Below are 15,336 nucleotides of genomic sequence, written 5' to 3'. Positions count from 1 at the left end.
TCCAGTCTATCAAAATATTTTTGCAAATAAACATTTTAAATGGTGTAACAGTTTATTTGAAACACAATTTTACAATGTAACAATTAGTCAATGAGTAAAATGTAATAAGTAAATCAAACCACATATAAACTTTTATTTTTATTTTATACAATAACAATAATCACAACATATGAAAAAAATTCATACATTTTTTATTCTACAGGGCAGTGAACAAAAAGCTCAGCTGCAGAGCTCTATTTCCGTCTGGATCGTCCTCCTCTGAAGCCTCGAACCGAGCCATGACCAAAACACACAGTTGGAGGAACCCTGAATGAAAGGATTATTAGAAAAAATGGTATGTTTTACCCAAAAATTGAGATTCATGTGAGAATAATTCACTTTCAGACAAGTTAATGGGTCACGATTTGATTTAGGATGACTGTAAAATGTGTGCTCTAAAAAAATAAAAAAATAAAATATTCATTTTGTCTTACACCAAAAGGATGAATCAACAGTGACCAACCTGTGTGAGTATTGTGGTTTTATTTGAGCCGTGTGTGTTTCGGAGCTCTGAGCTGCAGCACCTTCTTCACTAGACACATGCGTTTCCATGGATTGTTCTTCCTCAGGATCATCACTTATACTCTCACACACACCCTGAGACTCCTGCACAACACCTACAACCTCCATTGCTGTGTTCTTCTGCTGCTGTCTCTTTGCTTCTTTGGTTCTTTTAAAAAAGTGATATTTAAAAACAAAATCCCATTTTAATTACAATAATTTGAATTAAACAGAAAACTGCTGATGAAGGTTAAAAGAGATCCCCAAACATAGCACTATCTGGTGGAAATACTACATGTTGCCTTACCCTCTTCCCTTTTTGTTTTTGTCAAATCTGAAGTCTGGAGGATACTTGTGACTCATTATCAGATGGTCTTTCCTTTGTTTACTAGTCCTAAATTGCTGTCCACAACCCTCAACTAGGCACTGGTACTGAAAAATACAAAATTGTTGGAAAGTCAGTTTAGATGTTTTATTTATTTATTGCTTTTGAAAACATTTAAAATAATTGACTTTTAACCTTTTTTTGAAGGGGGGGGGTGGTATTTTCAGAAAACTAGTGTCGGGACATTACCATGTCTTGCCTTTGGGCGAGGACAGTGAAAAGAGAGTCATGCCACTCCTGGATGTGAATGTCGAGGAGACGAGCAGTGGGCAGGGAGCAGCGGCAGGAGCAGCACACGTGTCTGTGAAGAGAGTTGTAGTGGTGCTCATAGTCGTCCAAAGTACTGAAGACAGCGCTGCAGCCGGAGATGTGACAGCCAAACTCCGACACGCTGGGATAAAACCAGAAGAGGAGAAAGAAAGAATAAATCTGCAGGAGGAGACTTGATATGTGTGACTTTGAGCATTCAGGGTAACGAAAAAAGCTCTGGTCATTATTTCTGTCAAGAAAAATTTAAAGCAGATATCTTCAGCGCAGATGCCTTTCCACTGGCATAATTATAATAACAAATAACTTTTTTAGAAGATTGTGGCCAGTGACCAAAATGGCAAAGATGGTCGTAAATGTAATAAGATATATAATATATTTGTTTTCCCATTTTTATGGTAAGCCCGCTTGCTTCTACGTGTCGGTGAATGATGAGCTCTGTTTGTCGGGTTAACTGAAGTCTATTTCTGTAGGACATGAAGCAGGGCCATAACTGTCCTACCTGAGCGCAGATGTGTCTTCTGTCTCTGAAATGAAGAGGTCTTGTATAGACAGGTGTCTCTGGATGTCTCCATCCTGTTGAAGGGATTTTCATTAGTTTGAGGCAAACGATCAAATAAACCGTCTCTTCTCATGTTGCAGCAGAACAACATATTGGAGTCTGTTTGGTCACCTTTTGTTTAGTTTGTTTGTTTTTACCTCGAACAGTTCGTGGTCTTTGTGGAGGCGAAGGAGCTGCGGAGTGAAGTCAAACGGGTTCTCCTGCTTCTCTGGAGCTTCTGTCGGGCGCCTTTCATCGCTGCTTCTCGTTAAAACATCTTCTCCTGCCGTCACGAGTAGATTCAAGTCTGGCTGCAGCATTGTTTACAACACTTTTCATTACATTGTCATTTAAACGTCTCCAGCCGTCGCGCGGTGCTTTTTTCCGTGTGTTTTGGTTAGAAATTGGCGCAAAATGATTACGTCATTGCATACTAAAGATTGTAGGCGGTTGTCCACACCGAAATCTTGTACAAGAGCGCCCCCTCCTGGTATTGTTAGGTTTGGTGTTTCTTCGCTCAAAACCAGGCTAAAGATTGATCATCTTAATCATTCATTACAAGAACAACTGCTTTAGTTAAAGCTAACTGCATTTTTTATATAAAACAGGGTAAAAATACATGCTAAACATTTTTTCCACATTAATTAAATAATTAGTTTGCAACAAACAAAAAACATCAATTTGAACAATACAGAATTTGTGTAGTTTATGTCATTCATCAAACAAAATAATTCGTTTAGGATAGCAAAATATTATTATTTGGCTTTGTCTAAAATTTGATTTCCATTGGTTGCAAGTTAACAAACGTTAGTCTGTTTCACCGCTAGATGGCGACAAATAATTAATAACGCCGGTCTGTGCTCAGCTCTAGGAACTCGATAGTTTTCATTCTTTTATTTATGAAACATTGTTGTTGTTTTTGTTTATTTGTTTGTTTGTGTGTTTGTTTTTCAAAGAGGACCAGCTGTTGTTTAACTTCGTAACATTTTTGTGATTAAAACTATACGAATTGCTTTTTAAAATAGCTGCCTAAACATCGAAATGCTGTTGCGGATCGCTTTAATTGTGTTTTATTCCCTTTTCACTTTACCTCATTTGGAGTTTTTGTCATTCTAAGAAAAATAAATTCTGGCAACGTTAGTCAGCTTCACATGAGAATGGCCAGGATGTTACAGCAGATGGGCGGAGAGCTGAAGATATTTCCATTTGAGTCGTGGAACTCACAAAGACAGAATCCGTCCGGCAGAGCAACATGTCACACACCGGATATTTTACATGGATTTGCTTTTCTTTATGGGGTTAGACTTTCTTTCTTTCTTTCTTTCTTTCTTTCTTTCTTTCTTTCTTTCTTTCTTTCTTTCTTTCTTTCTTTCTTTTCTGTAATAATTCCTGGTTCTTGCAGGTCTAACTCTGGGTGATGTGAAGAATCTTCCTCATGTACTAAAATACCAAAAAGTGATTCCAGTGAAACTGATGGATTCTCGTTTGGATGATGCTGCTACATACAAGGTAACACACACACACACACACACACACACACACACACACACACACACACACACACACACACACACACACACGTCCCTCTTTCCGTTTCCTTGCATTTTTAATCATAATTTATTTTCTAATTTTAGCCATATTTTTTTCATCTTTTTTATATTTTGAATTGTTCTTGTGAAGAGCCTGGTGATTTTTATCTTGAGAGGCAATATATAAAAGACACTTAAACCACTTTCTGCTGAACAGGAACACCCAGACGTGGTCCGATACTCAGTGGCGATTGCTGGGGAAAGCTACACTCTCCACCTGGAAAGGAACAAGTAATAAAAGTTTTTGTCTCCTTTATAAAAACAAGCTCTGTTGTTTTACTGCTTCGGTGAAACCTGACATTTATAACGAGAAACAAACATTTGTCTTTTCAGGGATCTTGTTGGAAATAACTTCACTGTGACTTATTATTCTGATCAAGGCCACCAAGTGTCATCTACTCCAGACTTAAAGGTTTGTTTCTGTTTGTTCTTCTGATTCTATTTAGCATGTTTAGATTCTTCGGTTTGACTCATAAATAGAACAGCTGGTCCTTTTATGTGGCCAGTGAAGTAATTTTCTCATTTTGTGGTTTGGTGAACTCTGTACTGTAGCTTTGGATGGACCCGGTCGCATTAATTTAATTAGATGTAGACGCTCCATAGAGCAACATTAGCGGATGTAAAAGACGTTTCGTCATCTGTTCTGATCGCAGTCGTCCTCATTACTTATTACAAAATATAAAAGGACAGTTTCTTAACCACTAAGTTCCTCATGAGAGATTACAGAAATCAATTCCTCTGTTGAAGCTACTGAGAAACATTCAGATGTTTTAGAAACGACCAAATCTCTCATGAAGGAATGAAAGACTTAAATAAACCGATCATCATCCTTCCAGGGTCACTGCTACTACCACGGACGTGTGGTGGGAGTGGAGGACTCTTCTGCCAGCATCCAACTCTGCTCAGGAATCAAGTGAGTAACTTGTAGTGATTCCATTTTTCTTTAGTCGGATCTGCTCTGAAGTCCCCGTTCCTCTCTACAGCGGGGTCGTGACCCTCCAAGACCAGATGTACCTGATTGAACCTCTTGCTGGTGAGGAGGAGGAGGAGCAGCAGGATGACAGAGACAGCTCCGAAGCTCCAGCTGATCTCCGTCTTCATGCTGTTTACAACTACAAACACCTGAGGAGGAAGAGGAGCTCCTGTTCCCATGGAAACACAACCACTTTCTACGACCACGGAGCTCGTCCGTCTGGACTCTTCCAGCTCGGCAGTCTGGTAAAGACCCGGCACGTTCACAGATTATTTGGATTTAGTCTTAAACTGAGCAGAAGATCAAATATCAGCAGGAAACGAGGATCTAAATGATCCCAGGTCTTTGAATGTGCATCATCTCTGTTTTGGGTCCGATATTGACTCCTAATTCTGACACTTTAACTGTTTACTTATTACCATTTCTGATATTAGTTCTTTTTACGCTCCACAGAAAAGCAGAGCCCAGACCGGCGATGTTAAAGCAAAACCCCGAACGGTGGAGCTGGTGGTGGTGGTGGACAACACCGAGGTTCGATTCCTCTCATTGATTCTCTGGTTTAAATGCAGTAAAATGATGAAAAGAGATGCTGCTGGTTTGGATCCTGATCTGAATCATCTGTCTGTAGTTTAAGAAGTTCGGCAGCAGGAAGACGGTGGAGGCCAGGGTGCTTGAAATAACAAACCATGTGGACAAGGTGTGTTTGTTTCTCTGCAGCGTGGCAGATAAAAGCCTCCAGAGCTGATGGCTTTTAGGCTTGAACTTTATCAGACGTTTCTTTTGATGTGAGAAAACATTCAGGAAAAAAGTCCTGATATTTAGACCTTTTCTGACTGGAATGTGAGCAGAAAGAAGGGAAGGGAAAGTTCTCTCACAGCTTTAACTGTGAGTCTTCACACTTAAAGTGAAACCATTCACACTTATCCCTCAATCATCTCTGTATACTTTGAGATTCAGACACGCGAAGAGAACAGCAGCGGTGGTTTTCTGTCACGTCTTTGTGTTTTTCAGACATTAATAATCAGACACAGAAATGAACTAGTTCTCAATCACTTTATAGACGAGCCCTTCCTTTTATTCCAGCTGTATCGAGCTTTGGGGGTTCGTGTGATGCTGGTTGGACTGGAAATCTGGTCCCATAAAGACCAGATCGATGTCAAAGCCGACCCTGACCTCACCCTCCTTCACTTCCTCGAGTGGCGGAAGCAGCGCCTGCTGCCGAGGTTCAAACACGACAACGCTCAGTTCATCACGTGGGTTCTGCCGTTTCATCACATCATGAAATACACTGACAGGTTCCAGCTGTCAGAGTAAATCTAAACATTTTCCTCCCTCGTCTTTCAGAGGTGTGGATTTTACCGGCTCCACCGTCGGATTGGCGAACACCAACGCGATGTGCACCTCTAACTCCGGAGCGATCAACGAGGTTCCCCAGTTTTACCGACTAGAACAAAGGTGATAAAAGAGGAATGAATGAATCCGTTTGACTCACTCGTGTCTCGTTGATGCCCTCAGGACCATAACACCAACTCAATAGGAGTAGCCTCCACCATCGCTCATGAGATGGGTCACAACCTGGGTTTGACCCATGATACTGAAGACTGCTTCTGTGGCTCCTTTCCATCCAAAGAAAGCTGCATCATGGCTGAGAGTGTTGGGTGAGCTCATCAGACCACCTGCTCCTGAACAGCCTGATCTCTAACTCTTCAACCTAAACAAACGATGCAGCTACCTTCCTCATCTGTTTCTGTCTCCTCCTTTAGATTGGTTTATCCCACACGGTTCAGCAGCTGCAGCCGGCAGCAGCTCAGCTCGTTCTTAGAGGAGATCAACCCCACCTGTCTGCTGGACTCTCCGTCCACCGAGCGCATCTACGGGGGCCCCGTGTGTGGAAACGCCTTCTTAGAGCCTGGAGAGGAGTGTGACTGTGGCACTGCGGAGGTTCGTGTCTGCTACACTCACCAGGAGCTCATTTGCAAAGCCAGCAGTGAAACAGCAGTTCTGTTTTACAGGAGTGCAAGAATCCCTGCTGCAACGCCACAACCTGCCAGCTGAAAGCAGGAGCTGAGTGTGCAGAAGGAGAGTGCTGCCACAACTGCCAAGTAAGTCCTACTCACTGTGTCTACTACTCACTAGCTGAGAAGAGGCAGGCTGATACTAATAATGTAAGTGTGTATCCAGACACAGACTGTTCTGTCTGGCTGCTTGGGAGTGAGTGAATGTATTTCCGCCGTCGGTACATCACCATCTGTGTTTCTCACACTTCAGCTGAAACCAACAGGCAGCATGTGCCGTCCAAAAGCCGGAGACTGCGACCTGACAGAGTTCTGCACCGGCCTCTCTGCAGTCTGTCCTCCTGACGCCTTCACCCAGAACGGTCTGCCGTGCAACCGTGGAAACGGATACTGCTACAACGGGCGATGTCCTTCACGGCAGGAGCACTGCAAGAGGCTCTGGGGACCAGGTCAAATCTTCACGACCGACCGTTTCATTTCTTTGTGTTTTCATTCAGAAACATGGAGATTTCTAACTGTGTTGTTGTTGTTGTTCTGTTTAGATGCTGAAGTGGCTCCAGATGCTTGTTTCTATCTGTATGGAGGCTGCAGAAGGACTCATATGAGCCAAGGATGCTCCAGCCGGTTAGAAAACACAACAGAACATTACTAACTTGGATCTTTGCTGTTATTTATGGTCTGGTGTGTTTGCAGGGATGAGTACTGCGGATCACTTTTCTGCTCTGGAGGAAGGGAGTTTCCAGTCACGTCTAAGAAGTCCTTTTATAAACTAGGAAGTGGAGTCGTTTGCAACGCTGCAACCATGAGCCCTGAGGACAACTTCCCGTCAGATCTGGGCATGGTTCCTACTGGCACCAAGTGTGGCAACAACATGGTGAGTTTGTTGCTGTGAGAACAATGAAAACCCTCCTGCATCGTGGAGCTGTGAGGCTCAGATGTTTCTGTCTCTTAGGTCTGTTACAGTCAAAGGTGTGAAAACATCAGAAGCATAAAAGCGTTTGGAAGAAGCGACTGCTCCTCCAAATGTAACAACCACGGGGTGAGAAGCTGTGTGAACGTTTGAGAACCTCTCATGACTCAGAAACAAAACTAACTCCAACATCTTCTGACAGGTTTGCAACCATGAGAGTAGCTGCCACTGCGATCCAGGCTGGGCCCCCCCTTTCTGTGACATGAAGCAGTCGGAGCTGACTGAAGGTGCTTCATCACTGACAGCTTCAGCATCTCCATCTGTTAGATCTGCTTTGAGATGCTTTCTGCCACATGGAGGAGCAGAACCCAGAATGCGGTGGAGCGCTGACATTCTCTGTTTTTGTGTTTGCAGAAACAGGACTTGTGGTTTTTGTTGTGTCTCTGGTGGTCGGACTGCTGATCCTGCTGGTTCTGCTCATTGGGAGTCTGATGTGCTGCATCAGAAAAGGACCTCCTACTAAAAGGTACAGACACACTTTGCTTCTTGACTTTTATGCTTGTTAAACATCTCAAAGCCATTAAATCTAACTTCATCTTTAATGGAGGCTGCTGCGCGTATCTTCACAGGTTCCTTTCAGCGACCTCAGGACAGTCAAACCCGGCGTTTCAGTCGAGCACTCGGCGAGACAGTCCCGGTCTCAGGTCGGCAGACATCAGCCAGCCGACATTTTTAGAGTCATCTGCTCGTCAAGCCTGTAAACCTCTGAGCTGTTCTACCGTCAGACCAAAGAACGGAGATCTGAGGCCCTGCAGAGCAGCTCCAGAGGTGAGTCTCCCTACACCACGCTGTCATCATACACTCACACTGCATGTGTTACATTTACATCATCACTTCTATATCAGACACCAGATTTCCATTTGTGGCAGCGGGCTTAGATCGCTGCAGCCAGCGTGGGCCTGCTGAGACGCTGCTGAGCTTCACACTGACAACCCCCATGTGTCCTTCAGTCACACACACCACCTTCTGAGATTCAGGCTGCTAATTCCAGTGAGAACTGATGATGATAATAAACAGTAACAATAATAATAATATTGTGTTTTATTCCTTTAAAGCCTCCAGAGAAAGCTTCAGATGCATCTCGGCCACCAAAGATTCATCAGGTAATCTCACTTCCTGTTTTGTGTTTATTTATATTTAACTTTTTGTTTCGTTTACATTTTTATAAATCTATTTCTATTTTTAGGTCACAAGGACACTAATGCAGCCACCAGCTGTTTATAACAAGGTAAATGTTTACGATGGTTTTTTATTAAACCCTTTATTGTTTATAAGGATGTATTAAATATGTTGCTATGATTTCAGAATAAGCCCCTCCCCCCCAGCAGACCGTTGCCACCGCTAGTGTCCAAACCAGTGAGTACCATCATAAGTAGCTTAACACTCGTGTTTGCATTCACACGTCTGAGTGCTCTTTGATTTTGCCGTTTGGTTGAGTTCTGAACATTTTGTCTCTAAGAAGCTGAAACCTTCGGTTCCTCCAAACAAGCCGAAGCCGTCTGCAGTCCCGCCTGCACCGCCACACACTCAGCTGGTAGGTTTCATCATTTCAGACAGAATCAGAGTTTCCAGCCGCTGCAACTGGCATTCAGGCATTCCTGAATCTTATTAAAGGCTTTTGTGTTTTAAAAAAAATTGTGGTTGTTGGCATTTACTGAACATAGCAGTGTGATGGATAAGCAGCGGTTCACAGCCGGTGACTCAACCAGCACATAAACTCCTGCTGACTGAGATTCTGACGGTGAGATAAACACAAAGCTCACTCAGACTGAGTCTTAACAGGATTTCTTTGTGATTCCAGCTTGGAGGGAGAGTCGTCCTGCTGCCCTCCAGCAGGCCAAGATGACAGTAGCAAAGACTCACCATGATGCAAACTCAGATCCTCTAACAGAGAACGTTGTTTCTGCTGCACGTTGAAGAATCAACACGATCCTCTCACGAGACGTTGGTCTGTTTTTAAGAGCGCACCAAGGGATCAGTAAAACGTTTTCCATCCATAATTTTCTCTCTGTGTTACGACTGCTTCCTGTTTATCAGCCTTCAGGAAAACAAATAGATCTGCTTCTACTTTGAGATTAGATTTGTTTTTAAATTAAATGTTTTATTGTCTTGTTTCATGTCCTTGTTTACATGAATGCACTCATCCAGGTACAACTTCCTGCTTTAGAGAACTTGAATATTCTAGTTGAAGTACTGAAAATCTGAGTACTGTAAACAATCTGTCCAGGTGTATGAATGTGTTTGGTTTGTGAAAGATCATAGCAGCAAAGTTTATTCAACATTTATTTATAGTTGTAAACAAATGATCAGAAACATGGATATTAGGATTATTGTGTAGTCAGGGAATGTACTATAATCAGGGTTGATGTTCATGATAAAAATCTATAGAAAACTGGTATGATGACAAGAATTAAAGGACTGTTGTTGCTATCATGATATTATCTGTTAGCTTCTCTCAGTCTGTGGTACTGCATTTTAAAAAATAATAGAAACTGGTCAATTATTAAAATTGATCTGTGGGAAAGAATTTTTTTTTGTCTTATAAAGATCCTCAGCTGTGCAACTGAAGAACAGAGGAACTCTCAGTAATTCATTTTTAGATTGTATTTACTAGATTTTTTGGAACTTGTTTTCCTCAATTGTTTTCTGTCATTTTATTACTCTGTTGGGTCACTTTTATATATCAAATTAGTCTTTTTTGTCTTGTGTCAAATTTTTCTCTCTGTTCTTAGGTATTTTTTCATCTTCAGAGACTCTTTTTACACATTTTTCATCATAAGACTGTTTTATATGTTTAACAGGTGGCTTTGTGGCCTGTTAATGGTTGTTTTACACACTAGTATTATTTGTTTCTTGATGTGTTGCATTATTTTGTTTTATTAATGATTCTTATCATCTTTAAAAAAGTCATCTTTATATATTTTTTTCTTTCTGGTAGAATTACTCCCACCGAGAAGTGGGCTCAATCACTATTAAATCATCTTCGCAGCTTTAACATTGGTACTTTGTACATTTTTTAATGATTTTTTATTATTTTGTTGTTACAGGTACTGCTTGATACATATTAATTTAAATTTACATATTTTAATACTTCTTTAGAAATAATTAAATAATTAGTAATCATGTATCAAGCAGGTATTTTTTATTGTTCTGTTTCACTTTTCAATCAGCTGTTTTTTGTTTTCTAATTTGTTAGAAATAAACAGATTCGTCACAAGTTTCATGTGGGTCGTTCTCATATAACCCTCTACCGTCCTGGGTCAAGCGGTTGCCTAGCAACGCGACAGCGACTCTGTTTCCTAGTATGCTAAGCTAATATTTAAACTTTTGTTTGCGTCGTTTTAAACGTCTGTGAACGCGTTTGCTTTTATAAAATGGAGTTGCCGCTTCAAGAGTATGAAATAGAAAACTTACTGTTATGGCTGGACAAGATTCCGCTGTCCAGACCAAAGAGAAACTTGAGGAGGGACTTCAGCGATGGAGGTATTTGCCCTTAGCACATTTAGCATTAGCATAGCTTGTAACAAGCTAAGTGAAGGTGTATCTGTTCATCATGTCCACTGCAGTTTGCTTTTATTTAACTGTGAAACGATTGTGTTTTCCTGCTGGACTCTGCAGTATTGATGGCTGAGGTGGTTAAACATTTTTTCCCTAAGTATGTTGAGCTGAACAGCCTGGTGGTTTCCTCCAACTCTAAAGCTGGAAAGATGGGGAACTGGAACCTCCTCAACAGGCAAGAAACTTTAGGTTTCATAACGGACTCATAAATATTTTTAAAAATATGAATGATTTTGACCACTACTGTGAGAATTGATTGATTGATTAATTGACTGATTGATTGATTGATTGATTGAATCAAAAACTTTGCTGGGCCTCACATTGATCACTGATCCAGCACCCAGACAGCTATGACCCTTCACTGTAAACAGCTGTAGCATGGAGCCCATCCGTAAACCACCTAAATTTCCTATTTTTTGTTTGTCAAAAACCTGTTTTTCCTATCTGGACAGGAAAGTGTTTCCAAAGCTGGATTTTCATGTCCCTGAGGGAATGTTGAGCAGGATTGTGTTGAGCTCTCCTGGTGCGATCGAGCCAGTTCTGAAAACTCTCAGGGAGAAAATAGAAAAAAAACTAGCTGACATCGAAAGTAAAAAACTAGTGTGTACATTTGATTTTTGAATTCTTTACACAGTATATCGTTTGTCCTTGTCTAACTGCCAGATTGTTTCATAATTTTCTCTTTTTGATTTAGAGTTTGGAAGTGTTGGACACCAGAAACCTGGAACTGACTCATGAAGGTGAAGTTGCTCTTCGGTTTTATTGTAAACAAAAGTCAGCTTGATTTTTTTATTTCCATCCTCGATCCAGCTGAAAGGAAATGCAGCAGAAAATGGATTTTCTTTCTTTGATCAAAAATGTTGATGATCTCATTTACACGGTGCCGTGTTTAGAGTTTCTCTTGACCTCAGAGATCATCACAGAACAATAATACACATTTAGTTGAAGTCACAAAACTAACATGAGGTCGGTGAGATCAAGTGGATTTCATAAAGTAAAACTGCTGACTGAAAACAAAATGTGATGATTGTGTTTGAAATTTCTGTTTGAGGTTTTTTTTTCAGAAATCTTTGCTGATGGGGCCCAAAATATGTTTTAGTTTTGAAAGAAAAATGTCAAACTTTAGACTTTTTGTTGTGATGTCTAATTTTCTTATGATCTATTAAACACAAAATCAGCATAACTGAGCAGAATCCTGTTTCACTGTTTTGGTGTTCGGACTTTTCTTGCTTATCCTGAGATTATGGACTCCAAGGCATCAAACAGGACTGATTAGGAATGCTGACGCTTTAGGGGTGTGAGCTGGTGAAATGTTCTTATCTGTTTCCCACACTTCATCCTTCTCTGAAACACCTCCCTCTGTTCTTTCCTCCTGTCTGTCCCCGACCACTATCAGAGACAGGGTTCAGGTCTTTTATCCATTCCCAACTGTTGTTTTTATCATGTGTTCTGAGCTGAATGCAGCTTTTGCAGATTTTCTTACTTGTCTGTTTCTGTTCCTGATCATCGTCATCCTGATCTTTAACTTCGTTCTGCCCACAGCAGAGGAGACTGGTTCGTTTTGATGTTTGCCATTTCTAAAGTTGGAGAGATTTCACACTTTAGTTCTTTTTCTGGTTTGTTTTTCTAGATATTCATCTGGCTGAAACAAGAATTCTGGCCCAGCTGGCACAGATGAAAATTGATGAGGAGAATATACAGAGAACCATGTATGTTAGGTTTATTTTTGACATAAATAAATTGTTTAACGATGTTTGAGATTTTGATAAAACATTTTATTGCCGTTGCAAAGGAACCAGGATCTTGTTGTGGAGTCTTGTTACAAAGTCAAGGATCCTATGATTCTCCGGCAATTCCTCCTGGAAAAAGATCAAACAATCCTGAATTTTCAGGAGATTGTGAAGGTAAATCTCACTCAAGTACCTGCTCTACTTTGATTTTTGTCATTTTTTGTGCTCTGCAAGGGGAAAATGTGATATAAACACTAATTCCTGTTGTGTCACACCCTGTCAGCAGTGGTCCATGACTCACTCGTAGCTCACCGGATATGAAAATTTTCTTTTTCTTCTTGTTTTTTCCACATCTGGATGCATATAAAAGCTGAATTACGACACTCACACTTCTCCTTTTACAATGAGTGTTTTTAAAGGACATTTTCAATATTTTGTATCTTTGTGTGCAGATCCTGCAGACCAAAGTAGAGAAGCTGGAGCGTCTGGTGCAGTTAAAGGACACGAGGATTGAAGAGCTGACAAGAAAAGTACATTTTTTCATGTCTAAATAGGCACCATGTTGTATTTATTCTAAAAAATGTTTCCAGAACAGTGCATATGGCTTGTTTATTGCTTAAATATATAATGTACATCGTTTAATGCTTAATTTGTGGAATATAAATAGTTATGATGCAAAGAGAAGTGCATTTATAGCTTGTTTGTTGTTGTGTTTATTCATTTTACCATTCTGGTTAAATATAAAATGATCTTATTATTAATGAGAATAGAGCTGCAGAAAAATAATGAGGTGTGAAGTACTGACTTCCTCATAAATATGCATCACTTGGTTTTAAGGAAACTTGGCGTAAGTGTGAAAAACTGTTCAAAGATAGACTGTAGTCAGAAGTTCTTCATTCCCACTCAATTTTGATGTTTCTAAATGAAAGTGACTCAAATACTGTGAAATGGCTGCAGATTTAGATCTTACATAATAAAACCTGTTTATAGAACGTTTCTTCCCTGTTTGTAGGAAGACACTGAACCAGGTTGTGAGTAAATGACCAGTTTGGCCCAACCATTCATTGTCTTGTGATTCACCTTCACATCACATCACACCGCTGTTTGAGGTCGGGATTTGTTCTGCACCCTTGTGACTCTGAGGATGGACACATTCAGGAAAAGTGTCAGGGTTAGATGAGTCATGCACGCTGTTATGTGAGAAGATCCGGAACAAAAAGAAGGAAAAGTGGCGGCTCAGCCAGGAAGCGTCCAGACCTAACCTTCAACTCATTTCCTGGAGAAAACTCTACATCATTAGAGCAACTTATACAATTCACGAAAGAAGATGTACAAATATAGTTATTAACTGTAAGAAATAAATATTTGAATAAAAAATTGGAGCTCATACTTCATATCAGTCGGTTCATATGGTCTGTATTTGATATAGCGCCTTCTAGAGTCTTGGAACCCCCCAAGGTGCTTTACAACACAATCAGTCATTCACCCATTCACACACACATTCACACACTGGTAGTCATAGCTGCCCTGGGGCGCACTGACAGAGGCGAGGCTGCCGAGCACTGGTACCACCGGTCCCTCTGACCATATGAGTCGGAAAAGTGTAGAATGCCTTCTCCGGGTCAGGGATGAGGTCTTGCTCAAGTGGAGGAATTTAAGTATCTCGGGGGTCTTGTTGACGAGTGAGGGAAAGATGAAGCGCAACACTGAAACATGGATTGGTGTTGCATCTGCAGTGATGCGGGCATTGTACCGGTCTGTTGTGGCGTAGTGAGAGCAGAGTCGGAAGGCAAAGCTTTCACTTTACCGGTTCACCTACGTTCAAACCCTCGCCTATGGTCACGAGCTTTGGGTAGTGACCAGAAGAACGAGATTGTGGATACAAGCAGCTGAAATGAGTTTACGCCACAGGGTGGCTAGGCTCTCCATTAGAGATACGGTAAGAGGCTCAATCATCCAGGATGGGCTCGGAGTAGATTTGCTGCTCCTCAATATTGAGAGGAGCCAGTTTAGGTGGCTCGGGCATCTGGTCAGGATGCCTCCTGGACACCTCCCTGGTGTGGTTTTCCGGGCACGTCCAACCAGGAGGAGACCCAGGAAACACTGAAGGGACTTTGTCTCTCAGGGAAAGCTTTGGGATTCCCCCAGAGGAGCTAGTCCAAGTGGCTGGAGAGAGGGAATTCTGGGCCTCTCTGCTTAGGCTGCTGCCTCCTTGACCCGACTCTGGATAAACGGACAAAAATAGATGAATGGTTTCATATCAGGAAATATCTAACTGGAGTCAAACAAAAGCTGAATGCTAGCTTAGAAGAAACAAAGAATAGGTCACATTTCCACTAATAGGGACCTGGTCGTTTGCTGCATCACTGGATTTTCGTAATTCTACCATCAAATCCGATAATGGTTTCTGATGCCAAGAACTGGTCCAAAAAACTCAATAACTAAGTGGAAGGTGACCAACTACTGTAATTTTGCAGTACTCCTGCAAAATCACTCCGCCTACTCATCATTAGTAGTAATAAAGCATTCAGCCTTGTTCCCTGTAGTTTGTACAAACGCACTGCATCTTTAAACGTATGTGTATTGTGCACTATGCATACTTGTGCATGTATGCATGAATGTGCTAATGCAAATATGCACAGTATATACTCATGCTGCACTGCTTATATGTACTGTATTTGCACATGCAGACATATACTTACAGACGTGGATAAAATTGTTGCAACCCTTTTGTCAATGAAAGAACCACCCTCAGTACTCACAGAAAT

At 41.2% G+C, this 15,336-nt stretch overlaps 3 protein-coding genes across 4 annotated transcripts; 2 read left to right on the top strand and 1 right to left on the bottom strand.

Moving 5' to 3' along the window:
- Positions 1-125: 125 nt before the first annotated feature.
- Positions 126-2,163, bottom strand: znf511 (zinc finger protein 511). Its single transcript, XM_070541968.1, has 6 exons — positions 1,892-2,163; positions 1,695-1,768; positions 1,115-1,316; positions 848-972; positions 503-709; positions 126-306 (listed from the first exon to the last, which is right to left on the bottom strand). Exons 1-6 carry the CDS (start codon positions 2,051-2,053, stop codon positions 234-236), a joined length of 843 nt encoding a protein of 280 aa, XP_070398069.1. The 5' UTR covers positions 2,054-2,163; the 3' UTR covers positions 126-233.
- Positions 2,164-2,920: 757 nt separating this feature from the next.
- LOC129159988 (disintegrin and metalloproteinase domain-containing protein 8-like) lies at positions 2,921-9,280 on the top strand. Its single transcript, XM_070541964.1, has 25 exons — positions 2,921-3,031; positions 3,136-3,242; positions 3,480-3,553; positions 3,656-3,734; positions 4,159-4,235; positions 4,306-4,540; positions 4,749-4,826; positions 4,924-4,992; positions 5,379-5,548; positions 5,640-5,721; positions 5,811-5,953; positions 6,059-6,236; positions 6,308-6,397; positions 6,564-6,759; positions 6,853-6,934; positions 7,004-7,184; positions 7,263-7,349; positions 7,423-7,507; positions 7,635-7,746; positions 7,850-8,048; positions 8,336-8,383; positions 8,467-8,508; positions 8,586-8,636; positions 8,740-8,814; positions 9,082-9,280. Exons 1-25 carry the CDS (start codon positions 2,986-2,988, stop codon positions 9,124-9,126), a joined length of 2,631 nt encoding a protein of 876 aa, XP_070398065.1. The 5' UTR covers positions 2,921-2,985; the 3' UTR covers positions 9,127-9,280.
- A 1,258-nt stretch (positions 9,281-10,538) lies between these two features.
- LOC129152261 (sperm flagellar protein 1) lies at positions 10,539-13,749 on the top strand. 2 transcript variants are annotated; one of them, XM_070541965.1, is made up of 8 exons: positions 10,539-10,763; positions 10,899-11,013; positions 11,291-11,438; positions 11,533-11,578; positions 12,469-12,547; positions 12,631-12,742; positions 13,021-13,098; positions 13,581-13,749. In XM_070541965.1, the coding sequence occupies exons 1-8, from the start codon at positions 10,655-10,657 to the stop codon at positions 13,605-13,607; spliced, it is 714 nt and encodes a 237-aa protein (XP_070398066.1). In that variant the 5' UTR covers positions 10,539-10,654; the 3' UTR covers positions 13,608-13,749. The 2 variants fall into 2 exon arrangements, with proteins under 2 accessions (XP_070398066.1, XP_070398067.1); XM_070541966.1 differs by having other exon boundaries at positions 10,675-10,763; positions 10,937-11,013.
- The last annotated feature ends 1,587 nt before the right edge of the window (positions 13,750-15,336 follow it).

This window comes from Nothobranchius furzeri, chromosome 12 (genome assembly GCF_043380555.1).
Source record: "Nothobranchius furzeri strain GRZ-AD chromosome 12, NfurGRZ-RIMD1, whole genome shotgun sequence".
In the NCBI taxonomy this organism is placed as follows: Eukaryota; Metazoa; Chordata; class Actinopteri; order Cyprinodontiformes; family Nothobranchiidae; genus Nothobranchius; species Nothobranchius furzeri.
Note: the sequence above shows the minus strand (reverse complement) of the source record. Positions and strands in the feature narration are given on the sequence as shown.

Bases quoted from the DNA above. Each gene is read 5' to 3' on its own strand.
- znf511 (XM_070541968.1), bottom strand. From the start codon at position 2,053: ATGCTGCAGCCAGACTTGAATCTACTCGTGACGGCAGGAGAAGATGTT. The intron at 1,769-1,891 runs GTAAAAACAAAC...TCCCTTCAACAG, and splicing joins AAGACCACGAACTGTTCGAG to GATGGAGACATCCAGAGACA. The intron at 1,317-1,694 runs GTAGGACAGTTA...GTTTTATCCCAG, and splicing joins GAAGACACATCTGCGCTCAG to CGTGTCGGAGTTTGGCTGTC.
- LOC129159988 (XM_070541964.1), top strand. From the start codon at position 2,986: ATGTCACACACCGGATATTTTACATGGATTTGCTTTTCTTTATGGG. The intron at 5,549-5,639 runs GTGGGTTCTGCC...CTCGTCTTTCAG, and splicing joins GACAACGCTCAGTTCATCAC to AGGTGTGGATTTTACCGGCT. The intron at 7,185-7,262 runs GTGAGTTTGTTG...TCTGTCTCTTAG, and splicing joins CCAAGTGTGGCAACAACATG to GTCTGTTACAGTCAAAGGTG.
- LOC129152261 (XM_070541965.1), top strand. From the start codon at position 10,655: ATGGAGTTGCCGCTTCAAGAGTATGAAATAGAAAACTTACTGTTATGG. The intron at 10,764-10,898 runs GTATTTGCCCTT...TGGACTCTGCAG, and splicing joins GAGGGACTTCAGCGATGGAG to TATTGATGGCTGAGGTGGTT. The intron at 13,099-13,580 runs GTACATTTTTTC...CCCTGTTTGTAG, and splicing joins TTGAAGAGCTGACAAGAAAA to GAAGACACTGAACCAGGTTG.